At 46.6% G+C, this 14853-nt stretch overlaps 1 protein-coding gene across 1 annotated transcript; it reads right to left on the reverse strand.

The window, feature by feature from the left end:
- Positions 1 to 361: 361 nt before the first annotated feature.
- On the reverse strand, positions 362 to 13713 carry Hsp90b1 (heat shock protein 90 beta family member 1). Its single transcript, XM_057757661.1, has 18 exons — positions 13527 to 13713; positions 12499 to 12601; positions 11662 to 11803; positions 11107 to 11223; positions 9879 to 10210; positions 7119 to 7230; positions 6852 to 6971; positions 5917 to 6033; positions 4873 to 5010; positions 4710 to 4787; positions 4544 to 4609; positions 3721 to 3990; positions 3285 to 3530; positions 2683 to 2819; positions 1911 to 1989; positions 1665 to 1820; positions 1271 to 1396; positions 362 to 660 (listed from the first exon to the last, which is right to left on the reverse strand). The coding sequence occupies exons 1-18, from the start codon at positions 13573 to 13575 to the stop codon at positions 631 to 633; spliced, it is 2418 nt and encodes an 805-aa protein (XP_057613644.1). The 5' UTR covers positions 13576 to 13713; the 3' UTR covers positions 362 to 630.
- Positions 13714 to 14853: the final 1140 nt, after the last annotated feature.

A 14853-nucleotide genomic window follows, 5' to 3' on the forward strand; every position in this document is an offset into this window, starting at 1 on the left:
TGACCTCTGAAGATAGTAAGTATTCAGTCTTCCTTCCTGTCCGTGACCTCTGAAGATAGTATTCAGTCTCCCTCCTGTCCGTGACCTCTGAAGATAGTATTCAGTCTCCCTCCTGTCCGTGACCTCTGAAGATAGTATTCAGTCTCCCTCCTGTCCGGATTCCACAAGGCTGTTACAAAGTCTAGCTCACATTCAAAACACATTCTGATCTCTGGAGGGAATTATTTGCATGCATTCAACCTTGTTAAGAAAGAAAGACGATCTGAAAGCACAAGCCACCAAACCCGAACAAACCCAGCAGGCATGAAGAAGAAAAAGTATTACAGAATTCCTGCTTTGTGTCATGAGAACAGGCAGTGGGTATTTGGGACCTTTTTTATTTTATACACATGACAAGATTTTACACCAATAGTCAGTTAAATAGTACAAATTTACATTCATGAGGAATGTTAAAAAAAAAAACCAAAACAAAACAAACTCAACTAAAAAACCCACTTCTTCCTGTGACCCATAACCCCAACATTTTACAGTGCAGGGGAGGGGGTGGGGGAGCATCCCAAACAAGTCTCTGAAAAGAAGACTAACATTTCACATTCCCTCTCAGCACAGGGCCCGTGGTGAGAGTGTAGTTTACAGTTCATCCTTCTCTGCTGTAGAGTCCTGTGGAAACAAAATCAGAAGACAGTCACAGACTAGCCACTAACCCTTACAGGAAGGCTCACATTTAAACTGTTCATATTATTTTCTATTTTTTTTTTTTTTTTGTTTTTTTTTGAGATAAGGTTTCTCTGTAGCTTTGGAGCAATGTCCTGGAACTAGCTCTTCTAGACCAGGATGGCCTCGAATTCAGAGATCCGCCTACCTCTGCCTCCCAAGTGCTGGGATTAAAGGCGTGCGCCACCACCGCCTGGCTCATACTATTTTGTTTGTAGTTGTTTACTGACCAAATAATTTAAAACCCACCAATATCAATGTCTAAATCTAAATAATCAAAACCTAAAAATACCTAATGTTAGCCAGGCATGGTAGCGGACATCTTGAATCCTACCTAGCACTTGGGAGGCAGTGACACAGGATGACAGAGTGTCCTATCTCAGCGCTCCCCACTCCCCGAATGTTTCCTCACGGGGCAGCGCTCTGTGTGGGATCCATCTGATCTTGTGAATGGTTGGTAGCACATGCCCACTCTACATGGACTGACTCCAGTGCGACTAGCTATCTACCAGAAGTCTATTTGCTAGCTGCAGTCCAGCCCCACTCTCCCTCAGACCTTTGCTGTCTCCTGTTCTTCTTCCTCTTCCGTGCCTGCGTCCACCTCTTCTTCTTCGTCTTGCTCTGTGTCTTCTGCCGTGTCATCTGCTGCGTCTTCAGGCTCTTCCTCCGGCTCTTCTTCTACCTACAGGCAACATCCATGAACCTGGTAAATGCCTTCCATCCATTTTCATTTTCCTCTTCAGTTTAAGATTCAAATGGGAGTTTTAATAAGAACTGTAGTAAATCTTTGTTAACGGGGAAACTATCAGAAAGGAAAACACAGGGATGTTCTCCATTTCACATTACTCCAGGGGTTCAGGCATGGAGTAAGTTCTTTCTTACAGTGAAAACTAAAGCTTCTCAAACAGTACCACTTAATTAAAACTTGCGGAAGAGCCACGGACACAAACCTGTGCTTCAGGGTCAATGTTGAGACTGAGGCGAAGCATTCTTTCTATTCTGTCTCCATATGCCTTGGTGTCTGGTAGAAGATATCCTGACCGAAGTGTTGCTGTTTCAAACAAAACTACAGCAAGGTCCAAGACAGTCTTGTCATCTTCATCTTCCTGAGAGAAGGCACGTTTGATCAACGTTAGTATTCTGAGCTATACTGCAGCCCAGTTTAGACAGGCAGGAGAGGGCACACCGCCACTCACCTTAACCCGCCGCAGCATGTCTTTGATGAGCGGGTGTCTGGGATTAATTTCAAACGTTTTCTTCTGACTGGCATAGTAACTGTTCAGAGACAAAATGAACAATGGTTAAGACACCAATTTTAGGGTTCACATGCCTAATGAATTCTAGCTTTAATTAAAGAAACACTATTGCTTCTCCTAACAGGAGGAGTGGCCACGGTTAGGTAAAAAAAAAAAAAAAAAATGAAATAAAAGGAACTATTTAATGATGACTCCGAAGTAAACAAGTTCTGCTGGGATAAGAAATTGGTTTAATGTCTTCTTCATCCCCTAATACCTTAACTGAGTCATACGGTGACGGGTTCTGCTTAAGGATATGAGCCCCTAAAGATTCACTTTTTAAATTAAATGAATTAAATTAAAAGTTTGCAGTGTGTTCTGTACATTCTCATGTTCATTAGCATTTTCCTGGTGACTTCAATGATTTCTGCAACTCCAAGGCCAGAGGATTGATCACACATCTGTCTGGTGGGTCATGATGCAAATGTGGACACCATCCCCTCCCCAGACAGGGCTTCTCTGTGTAGTCATGGCTGCCCTGGAGAGAACTCGCTCTGCAGACCAGTGCTGGGATTAAGGCATATGTCACTATCACCTGACCTATGGATGTTATTCTTAACTCAAAGGGAAAATAAGGAAGGTAAGGATGATAGATGGAGATCAGAAAAATGTACATTTGCACAAAAAAGGACAAGAGCTGGCACCACGGTAGGGACATTCCCCAGGCACTTACTTTGTAGAGATGTCCTTGCCTGTCTGGTATGCTTGTGCCTTCATAATCCTCTCCATGTTGCCAGACCATCCATACTGGCTGGCCACAAGAGCACAGGGGGACTCTGTGAGACGCTGCGATACCACGGCCTTTTCAATCTTAGGATAGAAACGTTAGACCCGAGTGAGCATCAGCAAATGCATCCACCACCCCAGATGACAGACAGGCACTCGGATCAGGAATCCTTGAGTGACACTGACTTAATCTGTTGTTTTTGTTTTCTTTTCAGCTACAGATTTAAACTTAAACCTGTAAAAACTTAAGGCAAAATCAGTAAAATCAGTACTCAACAATACGAAACTTCTCTAAGTTGCAAGCTCATTCCAGCCTGTACTAAATCTGACTCTAGTGCTGCTGTGCGGGGCTGGGGCCCGAACCCCGGGTCTTCGGCACAGCAGATGAAGGGGTCACTGAGCTGCACTGAGTTTCCTGTTGGTACCCGAGTACCTGAGGCTACAAGTGCCACTCTCTACAACCGCTAGTGGTCACCAAGGCAGCAGGTGCAGACAAGTTTGTGGATAACTCTTGAGTGTAGATGCAGGAGTCTGCCCTCTGCACAGTACCTTGTCCTTAAGGGCCTTGTCTTTCATCCAGTTGAGCAGAGGCTCGTATTCCTTCTCTGTTGCCTCCCGGTTCTCCTTGGTTTTCTCACTCTCATCAAACTTCACGCCTTCTTTGGCCACGTTCTGGAACCTCTTCCCATCAAACTCGGGAAGGGCCTGAATGCAGTACTCATCCACAGGCTCCGTGAGATAAATAACTTCATAGCCCTTCTTCAGAAGTCTCTCAACAAATGGGGAAGATTCAGCCTATAAAATTCAAGGAAGCGTGTTTTTAGAGTTCTGCCTTGGCATATTAGCTGCATGCGTCTCTACAGCCTTAACTACCGTGTAAAACAAGGACTTGAGGTAAGTGTCCTTCCTCTAGTGGCTGTGAAAAGCTAAACAATGAACATCTCCCCCCAAGCACTGGCCGCCCAACAGCGGCATCTCATCTCACCTCTTTCCTGCTTGACCCAGCCATGAAGTAGATTTTGTCCTGTTTTTCCTTCATTCTCTCTACGTACTGATCTAAACTAGTAATGTCAGTTGCGTGGTGAGAAGACTGGAACCTAAGAAGTTTAGCGAGCCTTGTCCGATTTGAGTGGTCTTCAATCACACCAAGCTTGATGTTGGTGCCGAATTCTTTCCAGAAGGTGTCATTGTACTTCTCATCTGCAATCTTTTTGATCATGTCCAGAGTCTTACGGACAAGCTTCTTCCTTATCACCTATAGAAAATGGCAATCTGGTTAGGAGATCCTCGCAAACCTTTGTAGAGACCAGGAGGGCAGCAACTCAGACAGCAGAACCACCGTCACTGACCGAGGGAGTTAGAATTAGTGTTTGTAATGCTCACCCCACCTAGTCTTCTCGTAACTGTGATGCTGGTGGGAAAGGGCCTTACTGAGGGTCTTCCAAGTGACCATGAGAATACCTAACTTGTCCAGACAGCAGGTGTGTATGTGTGCCTTTCAGTTCTGTTGTATTCAGTGTTGGGGATGTGTTAGCTGTGAGCCCCAACAACCCCAAAGTGAAAGAAGTTCCTTTTGTGAGATGGAACTTCACGTTAAGGTAGATGGCCTAACACTGTTAATGACTAGCATGACCTCATGACCTCCCTGCTTTTCCCTTCAAGCTGCTGAGATTACAGGCGGCACTGTCAGGCCTGCCGAGTCCTTCTGGATGGTCAAAGACCACCTAAGCACAGAGTCAGGTTGTTTTCCTCACAGAACATCCTTGTACTCCAACTACATGGCAAGGAACCCAGCTCCAAGTCCTCACCTTGAGTAGTTTATGCTGCTGAAGAGTCTCACGGGAAACATTGAGGGGGAGATCATCCGAATCCACCTATGGAGAGCAAGATGCCCACTGAGTAACCAAACAAAAGACCCAACCCTGCTAGACTCCCGCCACTCTATGCCCACACACTCAATCTTCAGATACTTACAACACCTTTGACGAAGTTCAGGTACTTGGGCATCATATCGTGAAAGTCATCTGTGATGAACACTCGGCGCACGTACAGCTGATGGGGACAGAGCAGAGTCACCTTTTGGACATCATGCTTTTAAATCTCAAACTTAGTCGATCACACTTAAAAGCCCACTGACCTTAATATAATCGCTCTTCTTGGATCCATATTCATCAAACAGACCACGAGGAGCAGATGTGGGCACAAATAAGATTGATTTGAAGGTGACCTCCCCTTCTGCAGTGAAGTGGATATAAGCCATGGGGTCATCACTTTCCTGTGGAAAGTCCTTTGGTTATTCACGTCATAGGAAGCAGCAGCACAAAGGCTTGCGCTGTATCACCCCCACAGCAGAGACGGCCCCTCACCAAACCAAACCAAAGTGTGGAGGTGGCCGCGAGAGAATGGCTAATGCTGACTCCGTAAGGGTTTTTTGGACGAGGACTGCTAAGAACACCACTACTGATGAAAGTAACATCAAAGCAGACATTACATTTCATTTCTTCAACACAGGAACTAGAAGCAATAACACTAATTCTACTTTTATATTCTTAGGAGCCAAAATAACGCGTCAGTAAAGACCCTAGAGAAACAGATTCAGTATCACACAAGACTGGTGATGTCTGACTGAAGGTCACACATCTTTCAAGGTCACAGCACAGCCATCCAGTAACTCAGGTCCTGTTTTATGTTGGAACCCAAACGCCTACCTATGTACATGGCTCTTGATGTTTCTATAACGTTTCTCAGCCATCTGGTGAGACCTGTAGATGACTCATCGCATACACACACGCACATACATACATACATATATGATAAAGATAAATAGTTTAGTCCTAAGTGTTTAGAATAACTCTTGGATTCTGTACTGCTTCATTAACAAACATGTTGTGTCTTAGAATGAACTACTCTCAAGAGACTACTCCTAACCAGACGCCACTCTCCAAGGTTCATGTGAAATTTAAATAGGATTTTGATTGCAAAGTCAGAAAAATTAATTTAAATTTTATGACTGTTGGCCTCTATACTCTTGCAGTAGACATATGGTTGTTATAACTTTTCTTTTGCATTATCTTATTGGGAAAAATAGAGATGGAAATCTTATTTAAAGTCACATACCATATTTAAATTAACAAATATGCTGATAATTTTGTACAACTCATTAATAACTTGTAGATATTACCTTTGAAAATGATTTGTAGAAAGCTTTGTATTCATCTTCTTCTACTTCTTTTGATGGTCTCTGCCATATTGGTTTGATATCATTCATAAGCTCCCAATCCCAAACAGTTTTCTCAACCTAAAGTTAAGATATTTGGTAAGTTTCTTTTAGTACTCAATGGTTAACCTACAAGTGACCATAATTTGCTATCTCATATGGGTCCTACTAATAAGCTTTTTTAAAAGCAAGGGTCTTTTTTTATAGGTTAAGTTATGGCATTGTGACCCAGATTAGCCTCAAACCAAGACCCTCTTGTCTCAGCCTTTCAATTGCTGAAATCACAGGCTAAAAGCAAAGTCTCTCACTCAGTAATGAGCCAGTAATTAACAACAGAAGGAAAACAGCCACCATCACAAAGTCAATTTCCAGCAACACTTCTACTTTCTCTGCTCCTAATCAGTTAAGAAAATGTTTTGATAATTGATCACAACATGCTAAAGAGGACACAGAAAACTTACAGGATCTTAAGATTCGGAACATAGAAGGCAGACTTAATACAAAAAGTCAGAAGGTTTATGCAGAGGATTTGCGACTATATATATTCCAGGATAACACATAGCACACAAAGGCCATGTTTCCCCAGCCCCACCCAGAATGAAGCTTCTAGGGCTGGAAAGATGGCTGTGGTGAGCACTGACTGACTGGAGAGTGGATTCCCAGTCTCTACCTTGTCGCTCACAACCCTCTCTCTGCCCGTTTCAGAGGATCCAACACCCTCTTCCGGCCTGCATGGGTACCACACACGCAGTAGTGCATATATACATGCAAGCAAACCACCCATACACTCAAAATAAAAACAAATCAGTTTTTACGGACGGAAGCTTCTTAAGCCTGTACTTGAGGGTAGAAGCTCTCCCCCTGCAGACCCTACCACTGAGGCTGAGAGCCAGGCTCACTTTCTTAGTCTTTGGTTTCTTCTCTTCTTCCTCCTCCTCTACTGCAGCTTCGTCATCAGACTCTTCCTTCTCTTCTTTTGCTGCCTCATCTTCCTCCAGGGGCTCCTCCACAGTCTCGGTCTGTTGGTATAGAAAATACAACTATGGTTAAGCCTATTGGTTTAATCCCGACCGTCTATAGAGCAGAAAACACTGTAAGATGAAAGATCTCCACACAACATACACCCCTGTCTGTCAAGATTATGCATGACCTTTCTTCAGACTGACCTTGCTACTCCACACGTAGATGGGGAAGTTGATGAACTGAGAATACTTTCGGACGAGATTTTTAATTGTGTCCAATTCAAGGTAATCAGATGCTTCTTCCTTCAAGACAAGACTGAAAGGAGAACAGGCCATCAGATGCAGCTTGCCCAGACTGGCTAGACTCTGTTACTGCCTGCTACAGGTAGTTTTGTACAACGACACTGACAGTAAGCACCCCCTCCCCATGAGAAGGCTGTGAGCTAAACATAACATATTGGGGGACGGGAACGTCCCCTGTTCCCTCAAGTAGACAAGTGTTTTCATTAGAAAGCAAAAAATCTGATGATGTTGGAAATTTTCATTTCTTAAGGTGAGAAACAGTTAAACATTGTTACTTTCATAGACCTAAACTGTCATTCTAGAATCAAATGATTAAGTATTTCTAAATAAAAACATGCTAGTACAGTGCTTGCTCTACAAGCTTGAAGACCTGAGTTCGATCCCTGGCACCCATCAAAAGCTGGGTGCAGTGGGGTGCACTTGTCACCCAGCACAGGACCCTGGACTGACCACCCACACCAACCTAAACAAGCTCCACTGTAACCATCTCAGAGGAGAAGAAGTTCCTGATGGAGGAGACTTAGGGCTGTTTTCTGGCTCCCATCCACAAGCATGTGCACAACCACACCCCCACCCAAAACAGAGAGAGGAAGAGGGCACACTCTTGAGCACTCAACAGACACACGACCAGTAGCCGCCATACTGCACAGTGCTCTATAAAGCTCTACTGGCGGCAGCGCTAGTTTAGCAAGGCTTATTTTCCTTTTCCTCCCCCACCAATCAGAAACAAGTCATGGCAGACTGCAAACACAGCAGATTCACCTGGCAAAAAGGAAAAGCTTCTTGGGGGGTGGGGTGTATACTTTTAATCCCAGCACTTGGGAGGCAGAGGCAGGCAATCTCTGATTTTGAGGTCAGCCTGGTCTACAGAGTGAGTTCCAGGACAGCCAGGGCTATACAGACAAACTCTGTCTTGGAAAAATAAAAGCCTCACAATCTAGAGGCTCCTACTACCAACAGGATATGATGCAGGCTTTCTAGGGTAACAAGTCTCTGGTCACATATACTGTGTCTTGGTGATATGCAAAGTTCTGGCAGCTGTTGCTTAGACAATTAAGAAGAAGTGTCAAGAGTCAATTTTCAGGCTGACAAGATGGCACAGCAGACAAAGGTGCTTGCCTCTAAGCCTCAAGACCTGAGTTATATTCTAGGGACAGAAGGTGAAAACAAAACAGTAGATGGGCTGAGACATGCACAAGAAGTGAAGCAGGACTAAAGGAGGCAGCCGCAGGCTGACAATGTCACAGCACTGCTGACTCGGGCTACAGGGCTGGCTCTGTACTGATCGTGTACTGACCAATTTCCTGTCACAGCTCCCTAAACAACAGTATCACCACCCAGGCTGTCACCGTTCCCCAAACAACACAGTATCACCACCAAGGCTGTCACTGCTCCCTAAACAGCACAGTATAACCACTTAGCGCTTACACCCCACTAAAAGTGGATGGAGTATCCAGGTGACTGAGAATACGGGAGGGCGCACAGGTTCTATCAAACGAATGCCGTTTATTGGACGTGGTGTCTGCAGGCAGAGGGATTCTGTGCTTTGTAAGATACTGCACTAATGAGAATGGAGTGTGGGCCAGGAGCAATCCCCCCTCCCTCCCTACTCGCACACTAACATTTATGTGCTGAGGGAATATGATGTGTATGAGCCAAGTCTGGCTTTAAAAGCTGAGGAAGAACATGGTAAAATAAATCAAGAGTGACCAGGAGGGATGCAGCAACATTTACCAGATGCAAATTCTCTGACCTCATCACTTAGCTCCCACAGATCTCCTCAGGCTGTCAGTCAGTCAGCAGCTGACTGAGGGGTGAGCGCAGAAACAACACTGAACTGGCTCATGTCTTCTCTCCCTTCTTCCCCTGTAGTCATTCTGGACTCTCCATTCTTCAGCTGGACTGTCCTGCACTGCTCCTGGAGCCTTCAAATACAGCCTTCTTGCTGTCTAGAGTATCCATTCCAGAAAGTCTCTCATGACTCTTCCTGAATGTGGGCATCCCTTAGCATGCTTTCTTCCTTGTCACTCCTAAATTATTTTTCATACCCTAACAAGCTCGAGCCCTGTGTGACATCTACCCTATTTCCCATCTGAACCCCAAAGCACACCTGGCATTCACAAGGATGGGCCACTGGTGATGTAGGACTTGAAAAAACAAAAATCTTACCGAGGGAAAGAAACCAGACCTGCTGTATAGTTTCATTTGCTTTACTAACCAACCACCATGCTATGAAACTGTCCCGATGTATCTGAGGTCAAAGGTCAGGCAGAGGCATTATTAGTTAGTACCATGTAGTAGTAGTGTCTGCCAGTCTATTCCTCCACGAACATCTGCCACTCTCTACTATCCAGGCTTCTTCGAACAACTCAACCTCCTTCTCTAGTCTGGAAAACCCACAGAGCTACCCCTTTTGTGAGGTCTCCCGTCAGCTTCTCCCTCGGGAGAGCTCACTTCCTATTTGTGCTCTCTGTGTACCACAGCAATCGTAACTTTCGGTACCCAGACCTCTGCACATCTCAAATCTCACTTCCAATGCAACAGCAATTTCCTCATTTTATGGGCTAGAAAGCCAGGGCTCGCAATAAACCATGTGCTTAGAAAGCTTTAACTTGAGAATTGGGACCCCATTCTACTGGTGTCCGAATCAGCGATACTCACGTGATTGTTGTCCCCCGTCCTAGCGTGTTTCCTCGTGGGTCAGCAATTACAGAGAATTCATTGGAGTCTGATTCCCAGATGTGCTGGGTATCGTTGTTGTGTTTTGATGTGACAATGACCTTATCTGCTACAAGGAAGGCAGAATAAAAACCGACACCAAACTGGCCGATCAGTTCAGAAGTGGACTGGCCATCTTCTTGTGCCTCTGTCATTTTGTTTAGAAACTCGCTTGTTCCAGATTTGGCTATGGTGCCGAGGTTTTTAACCAACTCCTCTCTGGTCATTCCTACACCAGTGTCTGTGACATGCAGCAGGTTCTTCTCTTTATCACACTGAAAGCAAGAAAAGAACCAGAAAGTCAGGCTCCTTAATATTCACATTATGCCAATGCCAGGCTCTCATGGAGAAATTCCCAGCTTGGTGCCAACCAATTCTAGATAGATGTGCCACTTCACGGTCTACTCTATGACGCTTTTCAAAAACACACCCTAAAAGCACATTGCTTTACATTTTTAAGCGCAGTATGTTTTGGAAAAATAGGCAGAGACTTGTTTAAATATCAAAGAGCAGATACTAATCCAAATCAAACATTTTGAAGATAAAATCCCAGGAAAACTATTTCACAAAAAACAAAAGGACTAAATTTGAATGATGCCCAATTTAGGGATTTGTGATCATCAATGTTTTTCATTAAATAGTCCTGGCTGTCCCCAGGAGCCTGGTAGGATGAGCATGCATCCATCCACTGGCCATGTGATCATTTCTGCCCAGTCAAGTTACAAGTGGGAGTGGAGTGTGACTTTCAGGCTGAGGCTTTAATTGATGTGCGACCCTGTGCACCGTGGCAACCAGATCTAGATACTCCAGACGGTTACTCTGTCGTCTGTGGAGTGACTAAGCCCAGGACTTGGCTACCTTCTCCTAAAGGGCCAGGTAGTATCCATTTTTGGTTTCAGGAGCCATAAGGCCCTGTTACAGTGATCACTACCATCGTAGACAAGCATTCACAACATAACTAGCTCGACTGGATTCCAATATGTCTAACAAGAATAGGCAACATCAGATTTGTCCCACAAGCAGCCCTAAGGCTTCCAACCAAACCCACTGTGACCAGCAAGTCATTTTCCACTGTATAATAGAACATTATACCCACTGTATCCAACTGATGGAGAGAGAGCCTGGCTTCTGAGCATCCTCTTTAAAAAGGAAACAGTTGAGGTAAGCTTACCTTAATCTTGACTGTCAACTCTTCATTTCCTGCAAGTGCATTCTCATCAGTCAGAGAGATGAGCCTAATCTTGTCTAAAGCATCAGAAGCATTTGAAATCAGTTCTCTCAGGAAAATCTAGAAGTCAGATTAACACTGAGATTAACCCTCCAGTACAATATTTTGTTGGTTTCCATGCCAAAGTTCTCATTTCTCCCCCAAAACATGAAAAGACAAACTCTTTATGGTACAGGATGGCTTCACTGTCCTCATAAAAAGCCAGGCATGGCTCTTTATAAAAAGGACTGTGGCAACTACAAGGGAATACTCTCCTCCCACCCTCCATCGCTACACCTCAGAGATGGGCCTGTGTGACTGCCCCAGGCAGCAGGCCATAAGCATATTCTGAGCTAAAAGGCAAGACTGGGAAAGTGTCTAATCCCCTCCTCTCCTAAACAGCAGCAATTCTTATTCATTTCTACTGTGCATTTAAACTTTACAATCACCATACACTACGAAAGGCTGCAAGTGCTACCACAGGGGTATAAACTTCTGTCCTAAGCCTGTGACACCCACCTCTTTATTTTTGTACAGTGAATTGATGATCAGTTTCATCATCCTGTTAACTTCAGCTTGGAAGGCAAACTTCTCAGACTTCTCTCTAAGTTCTCTGATCTGGGATGCATTTAACCCATCCAGCTGAATAGCTTCTTCCTCCCTAAGGAAATCAAAGCAGATAAGCAAATACTTAGCGTTCATTCTTAAGAGAGTCTCCAGTCAGGATATAGTGGCCTCTGAAGACTGTCTCGCTAAAATAAAGGGTGAAATATACGCCTTTATAAAATGTCACTAATGTAACAGCTCATTTTCATGACAGTAATGGGTTGTTTAACACTCGGGTGGAAATACTTCTTAAAATTCCTAGGAAAACAAACCCAGCTATCCGCTACTGAGAAGCAAGTTTCTCATGTATGGCTGCTCTCACAGTGAGCATTTTTTATTACGGTCACTAATCCCTAAGAGGCCAAAATTTAAAACATTGTTCACCCATTGTAGAAAGTGTATTTCAAAGTTACTGGCCTAAGTTCTTCAACAAACGAGCTAAGCCAATGTCAAGTCTTTTGTCGGTTTCAAGAGAGTTCCCAGTACGAGCTGTACAGCCTGCAGTATCCGACCATCTATTTTCAGATTCTAGGCTTCTCCCCAGAACCTCACTCTGCTTCCCTCCTTGACTCAGCAGTCGTTCCTAGCAGCAGGAGAGACTTCTGTAGGCAGATAACTGGGTCCTCCTAAGAATTCCTGATTACTTTGTATCACTGGCAACTGCCTGTTCCTCAGTTTGGAGCAGGGAGAAAAGCAGTCCCTGTGTCCCACAGACTTCCAGGGCTTATCAACAGTTTCAAGTGCACCAACCTCTGCACGACTTCATCATCTGTCCTTGAGCCTTCTCGGCTTTTACCCAGGTCCTCTTCCACCGTCCCATCCACATCAACTTCATCATCAGCTCTAACGAACCCTGAGGAAGGAGGTCAAATAAAAAACTCTCAAACACTACTGCTTCCTCTCCTTCGTTCAAAGAACAAGACCAAACGGGGCAACAGTTAAAGTTAACAAAATTCAACAAGATGTGGGGATGTACTGATTTTAATAACCAGTGTCAAACCTCAGAGTTAGTGATCTGAGGTTTAAATGTAAATACTCAAGACCCCCAGGAGACTCGGGAAGACCAGGCAGTTATCACTTCTGTCCAGCGTTCCTCCGAAACGAGGCAGTGAGTGAGTGACACAGGCCCCACCGACACCCACACGTGTTGCACACAGCGTGGAGGCCTCTACACTGGCTAACCTGAACCGTGGGCCTCCCTTAGTTATCACAGGTCAGAATGCAAACAGGGTTTGTGCAACTTCTGGAGAGGGGAACCGAAATCCGGCCCCAGAGGGAAGACTTGTCAAGGACTACGCTCCCAGCACTTCGGGATCAGACACGGGGCCACCGCCACGACGCTGGCCTGAGGCCCCGCGCTTGCAAACCCTGCTTCGGGAAACGGAAACACACTTCCGAAGGATCGGAGGGCAGGGACCGGGGGTCCTCGGAACGGGGTGATCAAAGGTCGGATCTGATGACAAAAGTCTTTAGGGAGGGGCCCGCGCAAGGCTCCCCCGGGAGGAGAGGCCGAGAGGCCGCGCCCTGCCAGCGAGACTTCGGGGAGCGCTCCTGCTCCATCCGCAAGGCATTTAAATGTCCCGGCTCCGAGTGGCCTCTTCCTAGAAGTCTCGGGGCAAGCATCATCATCACCCGAGTCTCCTTAGAAGAAGGGAGACGGCCCCCTGCACCCTCTGCAGCTCCTGGCGGCCCCCTCCCAGGCTCAACGCCCCCAGAACGTTCGAGAAGCGGTCGCGCCGAAGGTGGGGGGGGGCAACCGCTGATGCCCGATCACTCACCGAAGGTCAGCAGGACGCAGCAGAGGCCCAACACCCACAGGACCCTCATGGTGAGCGGACGGAGGGAGAGTCGTAAGTCCTCTTCAGTCGCAGGAGCCGCCTCCGCCCCCCCACCCCGAGTCCTCAGGTCCTCACACCTCCAGCCGCGCGGTCGATCCGCCCACTAAACCGCGCGCAGGTCGGGCCGCTTTTTCACCCCGCTGCCTGCGGGCGGGGGACGGGAAACACGAACACACCAATCGCGCCTCACCACGCACTCTCGGCACCCAATGGGGACGCGCGGGGAGGACCCCGGCTCACCAATCGGAACTGTCCAGGTGCGGTGCCCGATGCCCGAAGCGTGGCTCCTTCCGATTGGGCTTGGCCAGCAGCTTTCCTCCAATCGGATGGCTCCGCGGGCCCCTCACACGCCGGGCCACCCCTTGGCCTGGGAAGCCTTGGCCTCCGAGGAAAACCGTCCAATGAACGCAAGCGCAGAGCACGTCCGTCCTTTCCTAGAGGTCCCGGGGAACCACTTCCGGCTCCTACAGAACGTTTATTCCGTGACTAGGGGAAACGGTAGCCAAGACAACGCGTTTTTTATCCTTTTCCCGTCTGCGACGGGGGTCACGTTGGGAGCCATTTCAGCCCTACGTTCGCCGTCACCTCTCTGTTTGGCGTTGTTTTTCGAAATAGAGGAATATGTAGGAGGTTGAATACCCTCCCGGGTGCGTGTGGATGGTGGGGGAGAAAATACAGTTCCCGGCATGCAACGCGCTAGGCTTATGAATGCTGGGAATCGTAGTCTTTGGCATCTAAGCCAGTTTGGCGTAATTTGGTCTTTGCGCAGTCTCCTGTCTCGTGTCTGCGGGGACTTGTGTGCTGAGTGATCTAGGACTTCCATCTTATTGCAGATTAGGTCTATGCTTGTTTCAGGACTCTAATGCACACAGTCTTCACAGGCGGACCTGGAAAGCCGCCCCGCGTGGCCCCAGCCAGAGGGCGAGCCCTGAATTCTGGGCTCCGCCCTCTGGCCGATGGTGGCACGCGGGTTTCCAGGTCTGCCTTCCAGTGCGTCACTCCGGGCTCCTGGAGCCTTCAGCTCCACCTGGCGTTTCGCTGCCCGCATCTTCTGACTTTTCTTGGCTTGGTTTGCAGTAGAGGATGACTGAGTTTCCCAATCCCGAAGCTTTAAGGACTCAAGCTCCTTTGACATCCCCATAAATACCAAGGAACGACCTGGCAGTCCCACAGCCTCTCCACGAATCAGCTGCACCGTGCGCTGGTGAAGTCCAGGCTAGCACAGAACAGGAAAGGACATTTGCTGATACTTGAGAGCAAAAGCCGC

The sequence above is a fragment of the Chionomys nivalis genome, chromosome 25 (assembly GCF_950005125.1).
Source record: "Chionomys nivalis chromosome 25, mChiNiv1.1, whole genome shotgun sequence".
NCBI lineage: Eukaryota > Metazoa > Chordata > Mammalia > Rodentia > Cricetidae > Chionomys > Chionomys nivalis.

Coding starts and splice junctions, on each gene's coding strand:
- Hsp90b1 (XM_057757661.1), bottom strand. CDS start 13,575: ATGAGGGTCCTGTGGGTGTTGGGCCTCTGCTGCGTCCTGCTGACCTTC. Junction 11,804..12,498: donor GATGATGAAGTCGTGCAGAG/GTTGGTGCACTT, acceptor TGATTTCCTTAG/GGAGGAAGAAGCTATTCAGC. Junction 7,231..9,878: donor GGACGGGGGACAACAATCAC/GTGAGTATCGCT, acceptor TTCTCCTTTCAG/TCTTGTCTTGAAGGAAGAAG.